At 35.2% G+C, this 19,548-nt stretch overlaps 1 protein-coding gene across 3 annotated transcripts in view; it reads left to right on the forward strand.

Annotated features, from left to right (window-relative positions):
- The window catches only part of LOC110379936 (eyes absent homolog 2), a 49,702-nt gene that overhangs the window by 23,812 nt on the left and 6,342 nt on the right, over positions 1 to 19,548 (forward strand). For 2 of the 3 annotated variants that reach the window (XM_064041402.1, XM_064041404.1), the window contains 6 exons: positions 8,788 to 8,831; positions 15,317 to 15,654; positions 16,056 to 16,167; positions 17,481 to 17,585; positions 17,959 to 18,112; positions 18,493 to 18,646. In XM_064041402.1, the coding sequence (XP_063897472.1) occupies positions 8,788 to 8,831; positions 15,317 to 15,654; positions 16,056 to 16,167; positions 17,481 to 17,585; positions 17,959 to 18,112; positions 18,493 to 18,646 (907 nt within the window). Of the gene's footprint in view, positions 1 to 8,787; positions 8,832 to 15,316; positions 15,655 to 16,052; positions 16,168 to 17,480; positions 17,586 to 17,958; positions 18,113 to 18,492; positions 18,647 to 19,548 lie in introns of all 3 variants that reach the window. The other variant, XM_064041403.1, reaches the window with a different exon arrangement.

Genomic DNA, 19,548 nt, shown 5'->3' on the forward strand with positions numbered 1-19,548 from the left:
CGAACTTTATGGCACAAGCCGCCATGATGGATATACTCGTCGCGTTATCTGTCCAGCGTAACTAAAACCAAATTTTATTGTGCTCATTGTACAAAACTGTTTATGTTTTCCAAGTGGTATAGCATGGTGAGGCGTCAGATCTCATGTTACCCATTCATGGGGACCATTAAAAAGTCGTAACGTACCTACGGGACAGAGGATCGTTAGCCACCTGATACCAGGCTCTCATAACTTGGAGGCGGTATTGGCTTACATGATGGTTGATCGTTTAATTTTGGTATGCGATGAAGATTAGCGCGTAACAATGCCTTATTGCTTGATGATTAGGCTACGTACGGAGGAGCGGAATGATTTCGCGGTACTGTCTGGGAAGTTTTAATAAGTCTATTAGTCTCGTGTAACCAGTAGATACTGCGTTTTGTTGCTTTGAAGCAAGCTGGGCGGTATTTCTCGAATCATTCGAATGACTGTAGTCGAAATTCAAATTTGTAAAATGTCAAGTTTCAAATAGGGAACACTTATAGCAAACGACGGTTGTTCTTAAAACAAATCGATGGCTGTTCGAAACAAAAATGAATCGACTACGAAATAATAGAGATATTATTAATTCAATGGACATTTTTTTAACCTATAACACGTTCACATAAAATACTATAACAAAGAAACAAATAGAAGGCAAAGGCAAGGAAAACTAAAGCCACCCAGAGATAACAGCAATAAAAACAAATTTGTCCGAGTTGATAGCCGAACATGGCGCGATTTATCGACCGAGATGTCTTTCTCGATACAACTTGTAAGTTCCCGCGCTTTATATCGATTGGGCTTAACTCCATTTTGTTTATTTAATCGAATTCGGACTTACTTTGAGATGTGAGATATTCGTGGAATTTTTGGGAATGAGGAAGATCTGCATTTTTACTTGAATTCGTGAATTAAATTGTTACGAAATTAGTTTGGGTTATTATCAACTTATCTCTAGTTTTGACTCTCTCGATTTTTATATGTATGTATGTTGTAATTTATTCGTTAAACATAGTTTTTTACATACTGTAAAGTAACTACCAAGCGGGTGAGTTAAGACTATGGATGATGTGAAACTAAGCTATTTATTTAAAAACGCTAATCGTTTATACTTGACGAAATCAACAATCTCTTATTCAAAATTCCTATAAATTATTTAAAAATTCTAAGACAATATTGACAGATTTCACAGAATTTTTGATTCTATAAATTGTATCTTGCGGACATTAGGTACCCCGCAACATTTTACACACAATTGCAATAAATAAAAATACAAAAATAATGATAGGGACAATAAAGAAATATTAATCATCACATCGTTCCCTATTCAAAGCTCAAACATTAAACATAAAACAAATGACGATAACCAAACAATAAACAATGAAAAACTTAAAAAATAAATCACTATTAAAAATTGACAGTTCACGCGACAACTCGGAAAAAAGCCGGCCAAGTGCGAGTCGGACTCGCGCACGAAAGGTTTCGTACCATTATTTATAAAACCGCATCTACCTGTTGCCGTTATCGATATCGAACAAATATTAGCAAAAAAGGCACGTTTGATGTATGGGAGCCCCCCAAAATATTTATTTTATTCTAGTATTCAGTATTTGTTGATATAGCGGCAATAAAAATACGTCATCTGTGAAAATTTCAACTCTCTAACTATCACGGTTCATGAGATACAGCCTGGGTACAGACGGACGGACGGACAGAGGAGCGAAAAAACAATAGGGTCCCGTTGTACCCTTTGGGTACGAAACCCTAAAAATCATCGTCATCTTATTAATAATCGGCAATATCGGTTGTTATCGGAGATAAAACGTAAAATTGGTTGGCCGATAAATTTTATAATTTATACGTTACGGTGCGGGAGCGAGGCGAGTCGTGGCCGCTCGTAAATATGCATACAGATAAAACAATAAACGAATTACGTTTAAATAAAGAAGCGTTTTGTCCTGATCCTTGTTTAGGATACAGCGTGTTGTATTTTTCGCCGCGTGTTATGTGTTATTCGGGACGTGTCGTTTGGAGGTTTTGACACACCAAAATTATAATCGTAAGATATTTAGAAGCAATACTTGTATTAGGTTATTACGGGCTGGTATGGTTTTATGGTGACTAAAAGCCCCTAAAATTACAGATTAAATACTTCCCTAATAAATAAAAAAAACAAAATAAGTTAAATTACTTAACTTATTTTTTTCTTAGCTTAGTTCTATATATGGATGAATAAGTTGATAGTCACAAGGTATTTTATAGAGTACATAGGTTAAGTCATAAATAAGAATTACCATAAATAATGTTAATGTTTCGCACTATCACGAACACGATCTTGTACTTATCGTACTTACTGATTTGATTGATGACATTTTATGTTATTAGCCGCGCCTTTAAATACTGCTTATTTACTAGAATAGTCATTAAAATAATAGGTGCATTTAATGTTTCTTTGTTAACACCAGCTACATTAATACATAACAAGTTGTTTTTGGCTATATTTTATCACAAAAAAAAAAACATAGTTACTTTTCGAGTAAAATACCTCCATACTTCCGAATTGATAACTAGGTACCTACTGCATTTCTGGAAAGTCGGTTAAAAATATTATTTCTTTGAAAAAAATCTGTCAAACTAAATGAAAAACTATATTTTACACAAAAACTATCAATCTACACAACTTACACCAAATTAACACACAAAAATAAATTCTAAATCCAAACTGACTCAGCCTGTACCAGACCATCGGTTCAGGCGCGTTGTCGCCGCGTAAAACGTATAAATTAGCCCGAGTTATCGGGAGATCGGGCGGCCTCACACCTCGAGAGGAATGCGCCCGCTGATTTACGCCCTTTCTCACACGATACCTCCTTCCAGCGCTGTGGTCCTGGTAGCTTGAGGGATTGCCCAGTCATTAGGTTTTGTAAGAAGTTTAATTATTTGGAGTAGGAGTTTAAAAGAAATATTTATACGTTTTCAAATACCTATCTCTAGTAAGCAAAGAACGGATAGTTAGAATATTGGGAATGGCCATGGAACATGGAGCAGTAAAACTCTCTGTACGAAAATTTTTCAGCAGCAATATATAGAAAATCACAATCCTTTTCCTATTTTTTTAGTTATCATAATCTTTTATTTGGTTAAAACTAAAACTTCAAATAGGTAATAAAAGACACAAGGTCCAAACAAAACAACAGTTAAGAATGTGTACTTGTTTAATGAGGTAATTAATTAAAATTAAGTACCCAAGTACGTTTTGTACTAAAACTACCAGGCGATCATGAGGCTATAAGAGTTACGTGAAGGCACTTTTGTCACCATCTATAAGTGTAGGACAAAAAACCGTATATCATTTAGACAATATGGCGCCTAAAGTCTCGAGTAGGGTGAAACATACGATTATCTTCCAAGATTATTATATCCCATCCTGCTTATGTTACTAACTTAACCGGTTTGAACCGTTATTGTTAAATGTTAGATATTAATTTTATGACAATTTATGTAAGCTGCTTGTTAGGAAATTATTGCAAAATTGTGAACAAAGCTATCAAGATTTCTTAATTACTAAAAATTAATGCATCTGAAATAAATTTCCAAGTCTAAAAACTGCGACTTTGCTAAGAAAAGTTAAAAATATATCAAATAGCTTAAGATATTATGGAATTAGGCGTTACTTTGCGGAAATAGATGGATTCTGGATTGAAATCTATTGTAAAAAAATGTTAGGATTAGGAAAAATGTGTAGCTTTAATTCCGCGAGACAATAAATCGAAGCTTGAATTCATGTTGTTATACTCTCATGCATATGCACCATACAGCAAAGGTAATCATGCATATGCACAAGAGACTGTTTTGCCATGCAACATACCATTTTTATTTTTACATATAATTTAAATAAATAAGTCTTAAATAACTATACAAGCAAGTATTTTGTAAAACAGGCTTCTCCCTATAATTGCTGCTGTCACCCGAAAATTCGGTTCAGTTTTTATTAATGTTGTTAACTTAATCTTGATCTAACGAGGCGACATTTAAGAGGTTTATTATTTATAACTTGAGGTTTATCTCGAATCTCGGTTAGTTAAAGTTATTCACCGTTAGGTTAACCATTACATTGGTTGTTAGGCGCGTTACGGATACTTACTGATTTTCAGATATTTTTTGAATTTTGGAATGAATGTCAACCATAGATATAATATTACTAAACAAGATTGCGCACGCTCAACATATATATTTACGAAAATGAACTCTATTCTAACGCAATAAGGTACTAAATTGGTTGCATAATACACAGAGGCAAATCCGAGCCGAGAGGGATAGTTCGAACGGAGGCTGTTTGTCTCTTTCTAACACCTTGCCAGCATAAAAAAATGTTGTGATCAAAAGTTTTGTCTTCCCAAAAAACAATTGAATCACATAAAATTTGTATCTTATTTTAACAATTGTAAGTCAAAAAATTAATAACAATCGCATTAATTTATTCGTATTTATTATTAAAACATAAACAACATAAATTTTTATTTTGCTTTTTTTTATTTTCTAGCGGTAACCCTGAACATTCTTGGCGCGTAATCAGCATTTAAAATTTTGTTTATATTTTTTGTATTAAATCAATTTAAACTACTTAAATGGTGAAAAAGTGTTGCGTTTATACTTGTAAAAGTGAATCCTATGGTGGTTGCAATATATCGTTCCACAGGTTACCTAATAATAACATTTTCGTAAACCAAACAACTAGGGTGCCCATGAATTCTTGTAATGAGTGAAAATATGGGTGATGGATTTTAAAACTGTTGTACTATTGTTATAGCTTCCCAAAAAATGAAGAAAGGCGACATAAATGGCTCAGCAGTCTATATTTGAAGTAGAAATACAAAAAAAAACAGTCTTCACTTCGAATCTTCCTGCTTTTATACTGCTAATTCCCGCTAATTATTAAAAGCCTTTATAAGTATCTTAAGGTCACAAACTGCGTAAGTTAAAACTTCAATACCAATCTGCGTTTAATAATCTTAGCAAATTCGGATTTGTCTCACATAGCTTAATCTCATAGTCACCCTATTAGAAAGGGACAGACAGCCTCTGTACTAACTGTTTCACTCGGCTCGTTTTTTGGGTTTATATGCGCAGTCCTGTTTACTAATATTATGTCTATGATGTCAACTAAGACAATTTGACATTACACCACATGTACGACATAGTAACTATGTCATAAATCATCATCATCCTCCAGGCCTTTTTCCAACTATGTTGGGGTCGGCTTTATGTCATGAATACAATTAATATTAGTCCTCTCGTGACCAAAAGGCCGGCCTATACTTCGGCCAAAGGATATGCATTGCCATCCAGCGTTGCAATGCAGCCAGCCTTTTGGGCACGATCGGGCAGCGATGCGGATGAATTTTTTGATGCTTAGTTTTAATATATTCCCCTTTATTATTTTTGTAAATGTGAAAGTCTGATAATAAAATATTAATTATTAAAAATATTATGTTTTTCAACATAAACGGTACCTATGCTTGATTTATTAGAACTCAAGATAACGGCTTTTAAATCGTTTCCAAAATAAACCGTTTAAAAATAGGCCTATAGGAACAGGTTTAAAATATGTACAAGTATTAGAAGATAAGATCTATTCGCATATCTGGTGCAATATTCGATTAGGAAAGAAATCATCAACATTAGAAATCAGAATTTTTCGTTATCCACTGTTTCAAAATTCGCCAATCATTGCAGTCTTGCGTAGTTGCAAGGATGATTTGAAATGGCAGAGGTTCTCCGAGACTCCTAGCTCCAGGCTATTCTTAAGCCTTAACTCTGGTCTTATTAAGTCTCCTGGTGTAAGTCGATAGGTGATGGTACAAGGGAGTCTGGAACTCTGAGCTGCTATTGAAAAAATACGTTTAACACCTTTTGGCCTACCCGAACATCTCCGAAACAGTTTGCGTCAAATAATATCGTTTCTGAAGTTGACTTCACTGAGCAACAGCCAAAATGTCACCACATCTCTCGTCAAAGTGGTATTTAGATCAACTATTTAATGCGTCGCGGTATGACACAAATGTAACATATTGATAACTTATTGAGAACAATCAGGCCGTGAGAAAAGTATGGAAATTAATCTTGGCCAAGTTTAGCCTAAGCCTGGTCACAGATTTCACTAAATTACAAAATCACATGATTTAACGTGTCTTAATTAATAAATGATTTTATAGTATTATCAAATCATCATATTAGATGTTATCAGTGCAAATGTCAATGACAGATTTTGAAGATAAGACTAGGAATGCATAAAAGTAGCGGCGGCTGGCAGTAGGTCAATCAGGTTGTATTAGCATAAATTATAGATCACTCACTGCATCGACGGAAAAGTTCTTTTTTTCTATTATAATTATTATTTTTAAAAAACTTTATTCTGTTGTTCAAAATAATGTAAAATCACTCCAATAAAATGTAAGGAAATGATTATACTAAGGAGTTTCCAAAAGCCAGTTGTTTATATTTTTGATTTAAGTATTTATATTTTTTATCCTTGGTCTTTCTCTAATGGACTATTAATTAAAAATTACAATAATAAATTATTTTCTTCCGTTATGCTAGTGAATTTGGCTTTTTAATTTACCCATTGACGTAGTTTTAATAAATTATTCCAAATTGTAGAAATACTTGTGATTATGTCTAATTTGTTGCTTAAAATTATAGATACGAGACTGACTGACTTCAAGATCTTTATCTGTATTTTAAATCTATATTCTTCCTTATTTTTTTACTTATATAAAAAATTATAAAAAGTTGTCTCTGGTTTTGTAGCGGTATTCGACATACGTCATTTCAAATCAAATTGATTATTTATTAATTAGAAGCTACCTGTTTTTTGATTAGCATCAAAGATTTAGAAATTATTTGCTACTGAATACTAGGTCAAAAAATTGAGCAAGTCATCTATTACTAAACCCGAGAATAATTCCAAATTCAAAATATTCCCTCCAGATTTTCTGTCAGCTGTCAAAATGACATTTAACTTTTTTACACTCAGCATTTTTTTATACAGCCTGAATGTATGTGTCTTTCTAGCCAGTACCTACCTAATCTTAGATTGTGTTTTTTTTTAAGTATTAAAACCTATTTGCCCAGATTATGTAAACATCTGCTTTTCTTAAAACAACTGTTTACTTTCAAAATGGAACATGAAAATTCATAGTGAAGAACAGCCGTTTTAAGAAAACTGATATTTATGTTCTCGGAGAACTAGGGGCCTTACTACAAAATTAATATTGTACTACAATCTAAATGTAAATAAAAGACATTAAAGGCAGTCTAAATTGGTACAACATCCCCGTGACACACATACAACAACACTGGCCATTCTTCATTGGTTTACACACAACGTAGTTCCGAGAAGGGCGAGAGATGTTTGTGAAAAATGTCGCAGTAAATACTATTGTCAAGTGAATTAAATTCTATTAATGGGCCGCTTAAGAACCTTTGGAGATTAAAGGAATGGAATGTGATGATTGTGATGAGTATTTTGGGGATCTTAAAATATTTACATCGTCATTATCATCGGTCTTGCGCGGTTGCCCGGGTAACTGGGTTGAGGAGGGCAGATAGGCAGTCGCTCCTTGTGAAACACTGGTACTCAGCTGAATCCGGTTAGACTGGAAGCCGACCCCAACATAGTTAGGAAAAGGCTCGGGAGATGATGATGATTATCATCAGGCTATTGATCCGTGTTTCGGAAGGCACGATAAATTGTAGATCCCGGCAGTCGTTACGGGTACTCAGAAGCCAGTAAGTCTGTCAACCAGTTAGGTACACCCTGGGTTGAAGAGGGCAGATAGGCAGTCGCTCCTTGTGTGTGTCTGGTTAGACTGGAGGCCAACCCGAACATAGTTGGGAAAAGGCTAGGCAGATGATTGCTATTCGAGACCTGTGACAACAAAAATTTTAGTTTAAGTATCTGCCAGATAAATTCTTCTAACTCTGACACTTAAAGCCGGGTAGGCTAATAGGACCTACAACCAGTAGAAAAAGGTAGCTCAGAGTAAAATATATTGATCCAGATCTAATATCAAATCTAATAAATTGACTGGTCCTAAAGATAATATCGCTAAAAACTATACATATATGCGTATTATCGCGACTTAAATCTATGATTTTGTCAATGATAAAGTTAATTTGAAAGTTTATGGCAATTCTGTCAAAGGTTTGTTTAAATAGATAATCAGATAAGAGATGTTTCTAAAAATATATAATTTTAAATCTTCGTGGTTATAGTTTTGAATGATTCATTCAAAGTTAAAATTGATTAATAGTAGACACATGCAATATATTAATTTTTTGTTTGAATATAAAGTGATGGTGGTTTTCTACCGAGAGAAGCCGTAAGATACTTATCCAATACAAAATATATATTTAAAAAAATTCAATTTAAAATATTGTAACATTAAAATAACATTGATTAACTAGAATAAAAGAAAATTTAACCGAATATTTTCACAAAAACCTGAATACTTACCGCGCTAACAGCTGAAAATGGTCTCTCTCTGCCATTACTGTAACTAAGATAGAATTGGCATTTCTTTCTTTAATTATAATTTTTAAACAAAAAATTTTAAAGCCTAGGGATCCTCAGGACATTATATTCAATTTTTTCACTATTCTTGCTTCTCACACTGCTAAGCACTTCTAGTATCCTGCATGATAATCGCTTGTCACTTTGAATGGAACATTCTAGATACTGATGATAATTCTGTATTGTTCCAGGCAAAAAGACCAAGACCTGACACAGGCACCGATGTATCAGATCGGTAAGTAAATATACTATCACTTATTTTATGTACTAGTGAATGGGATATGTGGAAGTTTGTTCCTCTTTCACGTAAAAAAATACTGTGGATATAATTAGGATTGATTTTAACGAAACTTGGTAGGCCTATACCTAAATATGTCTGACAACCATATAGGCTTCTTTTTGTCCACTTGCGTGAAATATCAGGACTCAATTGAAATTACTGGCAGAAGCTGGTATGCTATAATAACTAAGCCTCTACGAAGTTAGGTGATAGTGCCTTAACTGTGTTTAAAATACTGCGCATTCACATTTCGTCAAATGGCTGACTTCGGAGGGGCAAAGTTATTTGATTTGAATAAATTGGTATTTGATTATGTTCTGCTATGTATTGTCGCTCCCTCGGTATTAGAATTGATATGATCGGTTAATTAATTGTGCTCCGCCTCTAAACAGTTTGGGGTAAACAGGGGTGGTGCTAGTTTCAGGAATATGGTTGGCCTTTTCAATTTCCTAGACAACACCTATACAAAACTCTGTTAAAGAATGTGGCTTTTACCAAGCAGCTGCATTGAAAACTGTCTATCTGTCCTTTTTCCTCAGGCTTTTTTATGTTATAGCTACCTATACATAAGTCTAGTCTGTTCAGTGAACCAATTTTCAGTCATCCTTCTCTATTTCTGACAGTTAAAAGCGCTTCACTAAACTACTACATAATGCAACTATTTCTAGCGAAATCTCCGTTTAATCAAACATATCCGAACACCCGAAACATCAAGTAGCACTCGATTCCACTCGCTCGCAAATTAAAGTTTACACCCAAATACTGCACACCCGTCGGTCCTTCAAAAACACAATAGCAAGGGTCCTTGATCTCTCTATAATCCCTATATTGTGAGTACACAATTGCCGTGAAAAGAGCTACTTAATAAAAGTAGTGTACACGCCCCTAGTCCGCATTATCACGCGATGATCAAAGGAAATGATGAACACAATAAGGTTTTATGTTACGTGACGATTTGGGACCTTTTTGGAGGCTTGCAATCTCTTTGGTGATCTACTTTTTTTTTCGAGTGCATGTTTGGATGGTGTTCTAGTTTTAAATTTAAATGGAATGAGAATGTGCTCTGATTGGCTCTGATGGATACAGTTTTAAATGATAGAATCGATCGTTACTTTACGGGAATCCATATCATAGGTATGTTTAGGAAAGTCGAGCCGAATTAACGCTAAATATCTTTCCTAGCATTTAATTTAGATTCAGATTTGTTTCTTCCATTTTTGAATATTCTTTAGCATTTACAGGTTTTCTTAAATCATCTTTGTTAGATGACATGTTTCCCGTTTTGACAATTACAATTATTTATGCATATTCACTGAGTTATTAGATATTATCTTCCAAAGAATTAGCGCTGCATGTTTATTTAGATAGCGCCTACATATTTTCCATTCACAAAACAATATTAATCATACCAAAACACGAAATACCATAAATACCTCAGCTTCGCGAACAAAATAAAAAAGCCCAACCATGTTTGGCATCTAACGAACGCATTCCGTTTTAGGCATCATATTAGTTAGGTTAATTAGTAGTTAACATGACATTCCTGACTTTTTAAACGTTGTTCGACATTTTTCGTTCAAAATAATGAATGGGCGAAGCTTCAAAAATGTTTTGAGCGATATAAATCAATTTTTTGACGCGATTCCGTTCCGTTATACGGTATATTTTTTACTTGCGTCAAGCAGGATCTGAAGTATCGTGTGTCCGTTGATGTTTTGTTGTTATTTTTTTATTTATATCCTCTTGTACTTGGCGTAGGTTAAATATGAATGGAACTCATTCTATGTCTTCAGAAGGCAAGTGGATTTTTTCATGTGTAATTTTTTTGTTTTGTATGGATCACCTTTTTCGTTTTCTATATTGCATAGAGGAAGTTATTACCTACGCAATACAGGTATAACTTTTCTTATATGGCTATAATATATAGGTAGGTATTGCAGGTACTCCGGTAGGTAGCTACATTCGTAATAAAATATAGTAAAAAATGAGTAGAGTAGAAAGAGTAGAGAATGATTATTAAATACATGTATGCAAAGCAATTAATTTGCAACTTATTTTTTTTCAAAGCAATTTATAATATCAATCTTCCCATCTAAAACATCGCATAACACTAAATACAAGTAGTACTAAATCTACTCAAACCTGATTTCTACCAACATAATAAATTATAAGTTTATTTTTAACCCTTACATTACTCATTCGTATTGCCATCTGTTAATTTTTACGACCACAGAAATTTTGGCAGTTGACAAAAAATGCAATTAATAGATTTTTAACGCTAAGCTGACACGTGGCGGCCAAATGGGGAGAGCCACCGATTTCGGGATACTTATTTCTTTGTAGATTTTGTTTTCTTTCGATTAATACAGTATACTTAAGAGTTTAAGAGTGATAAGTGGAAATAATAGTGTACAGAAGTGATGAACACTCGTGTATAGTTTTTGAATAAAAAAAATATTCAGAAGAATTTTGCAAAGGGGTTTAATTTCAGAAGATATTCAGTAAATGCCAATTCTTTTACTGTCTTCAAACCCAAGCTATTCTAATTTAGTACATAGGTACTATAGGCTCCGTCAAATTACATAGGTAAGTTTTGCGTAGGTAAGTTAGAGATCGCGTAGGTAATTGAAAACCTAGGCTAGGCCTAACCTGAATTATAATATAAGTAGAAATTATTTCATTTGGTATTTCTACGAAGGTATATTAAAATACTTCTATTTACGAGGATTCTGATCAAGATCTCTTATATCAAGCATTATTTGTACCTTTTTAAACTACACTAACACATCCAAATCAGCTGACACCACTCTAAACTAATTTATTTCACTACCGATTGACATAACTAATAACTTAACAGCCAAATCCCTTAACCAAAGCCCTAACAAAGAGTTCCTTCATGATTGCCTCGTATATCCCGCTTGTCAAACGGCACTGAAGGTTTATTGTTCTGCCTAACTTTAACTTGACTGTACGATCACTTGTTACCGTAAATAAGCACGTGCCTTGATAACTTATTGATGTGTAAGGAGTATTGTTTTGGGTCTCTTTCTAAGGTTTTAGTCGGCCGATAGTTTGTTTGGGCTCATTAGTTAGTATGAAGATGAATGGTAATACGCACATAACAAGATCAGGTATTTAGCCGGTTTCAGACTGACTGAAAACTTTTAGTTGGAATCTGAACCATTGCCAATTTTTGCCAGATCGAGGAACTTTAGGCCGACTGTTGACTGCTGAGTTTGCATTGTGCGGATACTCTAAGTTGCATGATGGTGATTGAAGTTTTAAGTGTGCATATAGGTAGGTACGTACCTATGTTTAACATTTAACGCCTTGATGTCTTAAAAAACCTCTACTGCCGAAACCTCTTCATGTCTCCTGCAATCCTCCTGCCCTTAATCTAATTATATTTGCTGTCGGCGCAGCATGTTCTCTCATCCTGCCGTTATCAGTCCTACTGCGAAAATGACAACATAAATTAAAATCATCTTCACGACTTAAAAAATCAGCATAGAAACCATAAACATAATTAACTAAAGACCACTCCGAGCATATTTCAGACGCCAATTCACCCGGAACATAAAACTAAAAATGTGACAACTATCTTCGCGCCATATGGAATGTCAAACATGGCGGACTATTAAACTGTTTGAAGTCTTTTGTTAGACGAAATTAACGACATCTTATACGATGACTACCGCGAGTAAAAAGTCAAAAGGAATCCATTGAAAAAAAGCCGAAAACATTAAAAAAAGCTTTCAATTAAAAAGATAGTGACAATGCTAGCATTAACTGTAAAATTCCGGCGTTTGATATATGATAGTGTTGTTCCATTGGCCGGAGTGAAGCAAAGTGACACTTGAAAAAGGCGCGAACTAATATAAACATCGGCCATTTTTTAGACAAAGGCATCGGTGTTCAGCCTCTTGATTTTATATTATTGTATTATTTACGTTTGCTGTTAATTATTGCTGGGCGCGTTTTATTTATGTTATAGGAGTAAATCAGTCGGAAAAAACTTTGATGTAACCGGAGTCTCGTTTTGAAGTGTATTCGATGAAAGTTTTGTGTAATCTAAAACGTTGAATACAAAAGTTTAAGTATCATTATTAAACATAGCACAAAAAGAGTTATTAATTAATAGTAAAATGAAAGCACAAACACTAACAGCTAACGTATAAAATAATAAATTAAGCGCTCATTAAAAGTAAAATTGTTCCCGTACTTACATAAAAGTTTAATTACTGTTCAGGAGCCATTAACACGATATCTAATAGTGTATATATTGCTACAAATACTGCTAAAAGTCTAGCGAACACGAGTGGTAATCATACCAATTAAAAAGCAATGTTTTTTTTTTTAACGAAAGCAAAAGGCACGAGCCCTTTAAAACTCCTTTCTTTGACATTGGCCGCGGTATTGCCAGTAAGAAAAAAACTTGATGTCAAATGAATATTACAAATTAATGAATCATAGATATAATTTGTGTTAGATATGCAAAAACTTATTCATATAGAAATTAAACAGGTGTTATGCTAAAATGTGCTATTAACATAGATTTGACTTTAATTATGTATTTTATTGCGCAAAATAATATAATAATGTGCTGGGTGGGGTTTTAGTACTGTGACTCGCTGTTTATTTTTTTGATTTATTAATTTTTAATATCAGGGCTTGGCTGATAATTTTCTAGTTTGAAAAAAAAACTAGCTACTTCGATTTTACTAATTATTTTATGTCCTCTAGGTAGTTAAACTTATTTCTAGCCATATCGACATTCACACAATCCATCCATCGTTTCTTTGGTGTTCCTCTTCTACTATATCCATCCACGCCACACGCCACACGTCCATCTCCAAAGCCTTCCTCACAAAAATTTGCATCAGTAAGCAACGTACACCTCGGTTGCGAATTGCATTATAATCTTAAATTACTATTAAAGGAGAAAATAATGAAAAACAGACTAACATTAGCATCGTAATTAAAAGGATAGTAGGTACTTAGATGTTAATAATTCTGTTCGGTAGGTAACAGTGGCCGTGCCTTTTACTACTTACAACATCTTTTTTGTTCAAAAGATTTATGATAAACTTAAAAAATATTGAAATTAGCCAATTATAATAACTTTAATTAATCGTCTTCATAATAGTCGAACCATAAAATAAACAAGCTTTTATGACAATCAGAAACAATATCATTTTATTAATAAATATTTATTAGCACATTTTTCTTGTTTTATTCAAATCACGATGTCTAGTTCGGCGCGAAAAATATGTATAAAAAAATTGAAATGTCATTGACGTCACGGCTGTCACGTTGACAGCGCGGGAATTGATTAAAAATGGCGGACGGAAGGGCTGCGTTCACGAACGTTGATAAGGGACTTAATTAATCGAAACACGTGTAAACATTTTGTTTGATAAATCCCTCGTCCCTGGAGATAGGGGCCTGTGGCATCTGTTATACGATTCTGGTGATTTGTTTTAATGATACTAATTTAGTATAAACAGCGTGTGATTTCGTTTGTTTAACGCGCTCTTAATTGGGGCAATATGTTCAGTTGGTTGATGTGTCATGTTATGATTATTTTGTATGCTGTCATGCTGTGATAGAGAACACTAACTAGTTAATTTAAAAATATGTATTTTACTTTTAATGTAAAACTGTTCTATCGTATTCCATAAAATTCTTACTCGCAAAAGCTCATGTTGTGAGCTTAAGATGTTCCGAATTAAATGCACAATAGATCCAATAAACAGACGGCTACCCAGAAGCCAAACCACAAGAAAGACTTAAAAGAAACCTCTTTACTGCCCAATTTCCACGAGAGATGTGCATTTCAAAAGATTTCAGCGAAACGATTACAAAGTTCTTAATTTAAATCCGAGAGTAATTTAAGGATTTTTATGAAAACAAAATAGGATGCTATTCGAATTTGGAACATGTTTTTATTTTTAAAATTTTTCCAGTGTCATCGTAAAAGTCTACAATTATACATAGAGGTTTTATAGGAAGCATAAAAATTTGGTATGCATGTGTCCGCCACAATTAAGGATACAATCATTAGCCTTTAAATTGATCGTTTCTTCATCGTCCTTAAATTAAGACATCACCGATGTTTACAAAGGGCCAAGAGGAAGGAGTTTTTACGGATTTTTTAAACCTCTGTTTAGATAACCGGCGGCTGTTTTGTTAGAGCCGTTTAAAAAGCTGTTACTTTGTAAACAAGAGCGTTTTTATCTGTCAGTCTTTTACTACTTAATTGCTAAACAAACTAAGAGGACTGTGAAGATTTTCGCATTTTTAGATCCTTTATTTTTAAGTTAGGGGGTCGTTAGACTACTTCCGAACTTGAATGAATGACTTTGTGCTATGTATCTTACAGTCTCCGTTACTTTGATACAATGCCCAATTTATTTAAAGTCATCATTTTTCTTTTCCAGATTATCAGGCGAAGTCAACACAAGCCCCTGCGAATCAGAATCAACATCGAACTCCCCGCCATCACTCCTGCAGGATGCGACGTTGCCAGCTCTCCTAGTCTCCGGATCCTCCACACTGTTCCAGAACACTACAACGACTACCAACACAGCGCTCAGTCTGTCAGCTGTTGACAGCTTATGCTTGCCTGGTACTTCAGAAGTGGAGAGCTGTAGTTTAGCGAACGGATGCGCTACGAGCTCGTCGCTGGGACTGGCCTTGCCGTTGACGTCGACTGGAGGACTTTGTTCGACCTCCTCGTCGGCTGCGGTAGCCTGGTTGATGAATGAGGATAGTGCTGGTAGGTATCATTCGGGACGAGTTTAGTTTTTAATATTTTTAAACCACACTCAATCGAACTTGTAAAGTAAAAGTTGGAATTGTATCGGAAACTTGAACGGAAGATTTTTAGCGAAATTATTGTCACTAAGGCTTATCTGATAATCTTATTACGGAAAGTGCCAGTAAGTGCCTCCTCAAGTGCCCAACCTATACTTAGACACATTCTTAAAAAATAAATACCCAATACTACGGTAGGGTATGTCATTATTGCTCCTCCCTTGATGCACGTGCGTTCACATCTCCTTACCTACTTTTCGCTCTAGCTTCGTGAACATCAAGACCCTCTGCAATCCTCATATCTCTCTTCAAGTATAACTCCATAGAACCATAGTTTTAATTTTGGATCTATTTGTCCACCAGGTGGTGTAAAGAGTGAGGTCCGCAGCCCGGGCCTGTGCGAAGCCGACGTGGCGCTGTACGGTGAAACGCTGCCGTACGACCAGTCTGCCCTGCCCTACCAGTATTATAATAGGTAATATACTTTATATACTATACTAGGTAAGACTAGAATAAGTATAGGCTAGATGGGACACCGTTAAACTTGTTCTAGGGGTCTAGATTATCTTGAAATCAGAGGCAGAATGCCTTAAACATAGATTACGACTAATATAAGGCACGTGCCTCTCTCTGCTCTGCTCTCCCAGCTAATCAAATCATCTTTATTGGGACTATAGGTATGCATCATAAATACAGTAACGAAGCAGTCCTGCTCGAGGGTGCTTTAGAGCATCCCATGATATTAAACTGTTGTGAATTTCGAAGCACCGTTTCGACAGGCTACAAAATGCAGTAGTTTTCGTCATATCTTTAGTCCAGACCAGCGCTTTCACACCGCTCATGTTATCGCTTGGGAAACCGAGCAAATATCTACTGGTGTGAAAACGCTGTCATCCTTTCCTACCCTCATCCCAATTTTATTTGCAGTCGGCGCAGCATGTTTTCTCCTTCCATAGGTACTCTATCTGTCGTCATCTCACAAGTAACATTCTTTCTACCATCTAGTTTCACACAATCCATCCAAAACTGTGTAAGGAGTTCTCATCTTTAATGTCACGTGTAATGACGATCACACCATCTACCTTATATCTCATAACATAGGTCTACGAACTCTAAGGATTTTATGAAACCTCACAAGTGACTGAAATTCATAATGTTCTTGCGTAAGCGTCTAAGCGGCCGTTGACGTGCCCCCGCGCGTAAATCTACGTATAATCTTATTTTATTAATCAACTTGTACAAAGCAATAATAGATTATGCTTTAATGGACTTTTACGCTGCGTGGTTTTATTGGGCAGAGTTGGTAACTGGATACAACATTTTGTAAGGAATACTTTCTTAAGAGTTCTGGGCTTCAGTTCTTCAACGTTTTTATCCTGAAAACGCAGGCACATTTTGTATCCAAACCTAAACTGAATCTGATAAAAAACATGCTAAAATTCAAAGTACTGTTAGTTACTCTGAAAAAAAAACTCTCCATGACTGGACCCTCCCTGCCAAAACCAAATCTTTCTCAAGAAGTTCACACAAAACTGCCCCAAAACCGAAAGATGCGCTTAGCACTGACATCTTTTGGCCAGTAGTTAAACTAAGAACATACCATCCTATGAACGCGCCAACCGCCCTTGGAGATATAATTCTGCTATTTACCAATAGATGGCGCGGTGAACGCGATTTCTACCAACCGTCAACAGATGGCTCTTATATATTTTTTTAAACAACTTTTGCTTCATATTATATTATTTCGTATAATTTTTTCACATATTAAGATTAATGTTTTATTCACAGCATGCAGCAATATGGTAGCGGCAGCGCAGCTTCGTCGTACGTCAGCTCGTCGCTGTACAACCAGCCATACGGGGCATACCCACCACAGCATAACACTACCAATCGGTAAGTTATTGCGAATAATGTACTGGTAATAACTACCAAGAAGTATAAACAGAAGAAAGTTGTGGGATTTGAAGTTAAAGAACCAGCCATTTTGGCCTTGCTATCAATAACAACAAATAAAATACTTACTAATGATTATTTCCCGCCCAATGTTTTAGTGCCCTAACAGCTAACTAAGGGGTCCACGATTGCCCAGCTGTAAGCGTCTTAACGAAAAATAATATATAAACATTGGGACACAACCGTTGAGCCACTAACTAATCGCATATGGCTCTTATAAATAATACATTATGGTTACAGGCGTAGAGGCGTAGATTAGTGCTCATGTGCCCATGCTATAAAAATATCATTAACGTATCTTTTCCTCCACCAGGTCGTCATGTAAAGCGACGCCGACGTACCTAAGCGCTTACGGAGTGAGCGGAGTAAGCGGCGTGCCCAGCACGGGCTTTGGGACCCAGCCCTCGCCTTACGCCTACTCTTCGTACAACGGAGGACTGGCGCAGTCGTTTCCTACTGCACAACAGGTAAGGGGGACCGACTTATTTATATACTAAATAACGCTTTATTGATTCTAGTACCTACTACTACCACACTACTATTTGAAATTTTGACTTTGACAAAGTAAACCTCCTAATGTTAGAAAACATCTTTACAAAAAAAAACGACTACAATAATATACCTAACACCTTCTCCTAAGTCTGATAAATACTGTACTGAAAACCGCATCAAAATGTTTTCTGCCAAATATAGTAAAAGTTAACAAGTCGGGTAATAGTATTGAGGTAATTACAAAAAATCTTCGTTTTATTGTAGGTTTTCTAATTATTGAAGCAAAATAATCGCCTACAACTACTTTCTACTGAATTTTGTTCTCATATACTAACAAAACTATCAAAATATCCAGGACTACAGCAGCTATGCGGCCGGCTACGCGGACCACAACGTGGCCCAATACAGCGGATACTACGCCGCGCCTAGTTACTCGCCCTATGTGAGCTCGCCCAGCAGCAGCGGCAGCGCGGGACACACTTCATATCATTTAGGAGGTGCATTATCGGGTAAGGCAGAAAAACTTAAAATAAAATAAGAAATCCAAAACTTTTGTTAAGCTCATTTTTTTGGAAATGATAACGCATTGCCCCAGAAAACAAACTGATACCTAATGTTACCACATGATAACATTGGCCCTTAGTAAGGGTTAACTTTCATTTACTGCTGAAAGGCTGCAGCATTTTCGTATACCTCAATGTAAAAATCTATTAATGGAATACGAAATTATGAAAAATATGTATAATATTAGAACTTACACTTTTAATGAAGTACAGCAAGTGTTTTTCCAACGGCTGAAAAGCCCCGAGTCTAGAAATATTTTAAGTGACGGAGCTTGCAACCCTGTTTCATTACGTCAACTTGACTTTGACATCTTCCATCATGTCAAACACTAACGTCAAAATCTCATGAATAAATATTACGATTACGATACTTGTTGCGTTTATAATGTTTACAAAGTAGTATTTTAAAACAAATGCCTTAAATTATAACAAAGTAGAATAAACAATCTCATGTGTTCACATTAATCCGTCGATTACAAAGACTGAAGTACCATTCCGTAAAGAGTTATAAGTTTTTATAGTGTTCTTACAATGAATAAAGAAAACGAGAATTATCATCAGAATAAGCGATTAAAATTAGACGAAGAGGCTTCGGAAACTCGATATGATGACTCTGATTACTGGCCGGACACGGATAGTGAAGATGGTAGGAGATTTTCTACCTTTAAACTTCAAAATAGTGCAAAACCAATAAGTTTTTGAACCTCGTCCACCGATAGGCTCATTAAAGTGCTTCCTTCGCCGTGACATTGAGTATAATTTAGAACATTAAGGTCAAAACGTGATGGATTGGTTGTGGCTTGTGTATTAGTCATGATCAGTTCCTATAGCTCTGCTATATTAGTTTA

This window comes from Helicoverpa armigera, chromosome 25 (assembly GCF_030705265.1).
Source record: "Helicoverpa armigera isolate CAAS_96S chromosome 25, ASM3070526v1, whole genome shotgun sequence".
NCBI lineage: Eukaryota > Metazoa > Arthropoda > Insecta > Lepidoptera > Noctuidae > Helicoverpa > Helicoverpa armigera.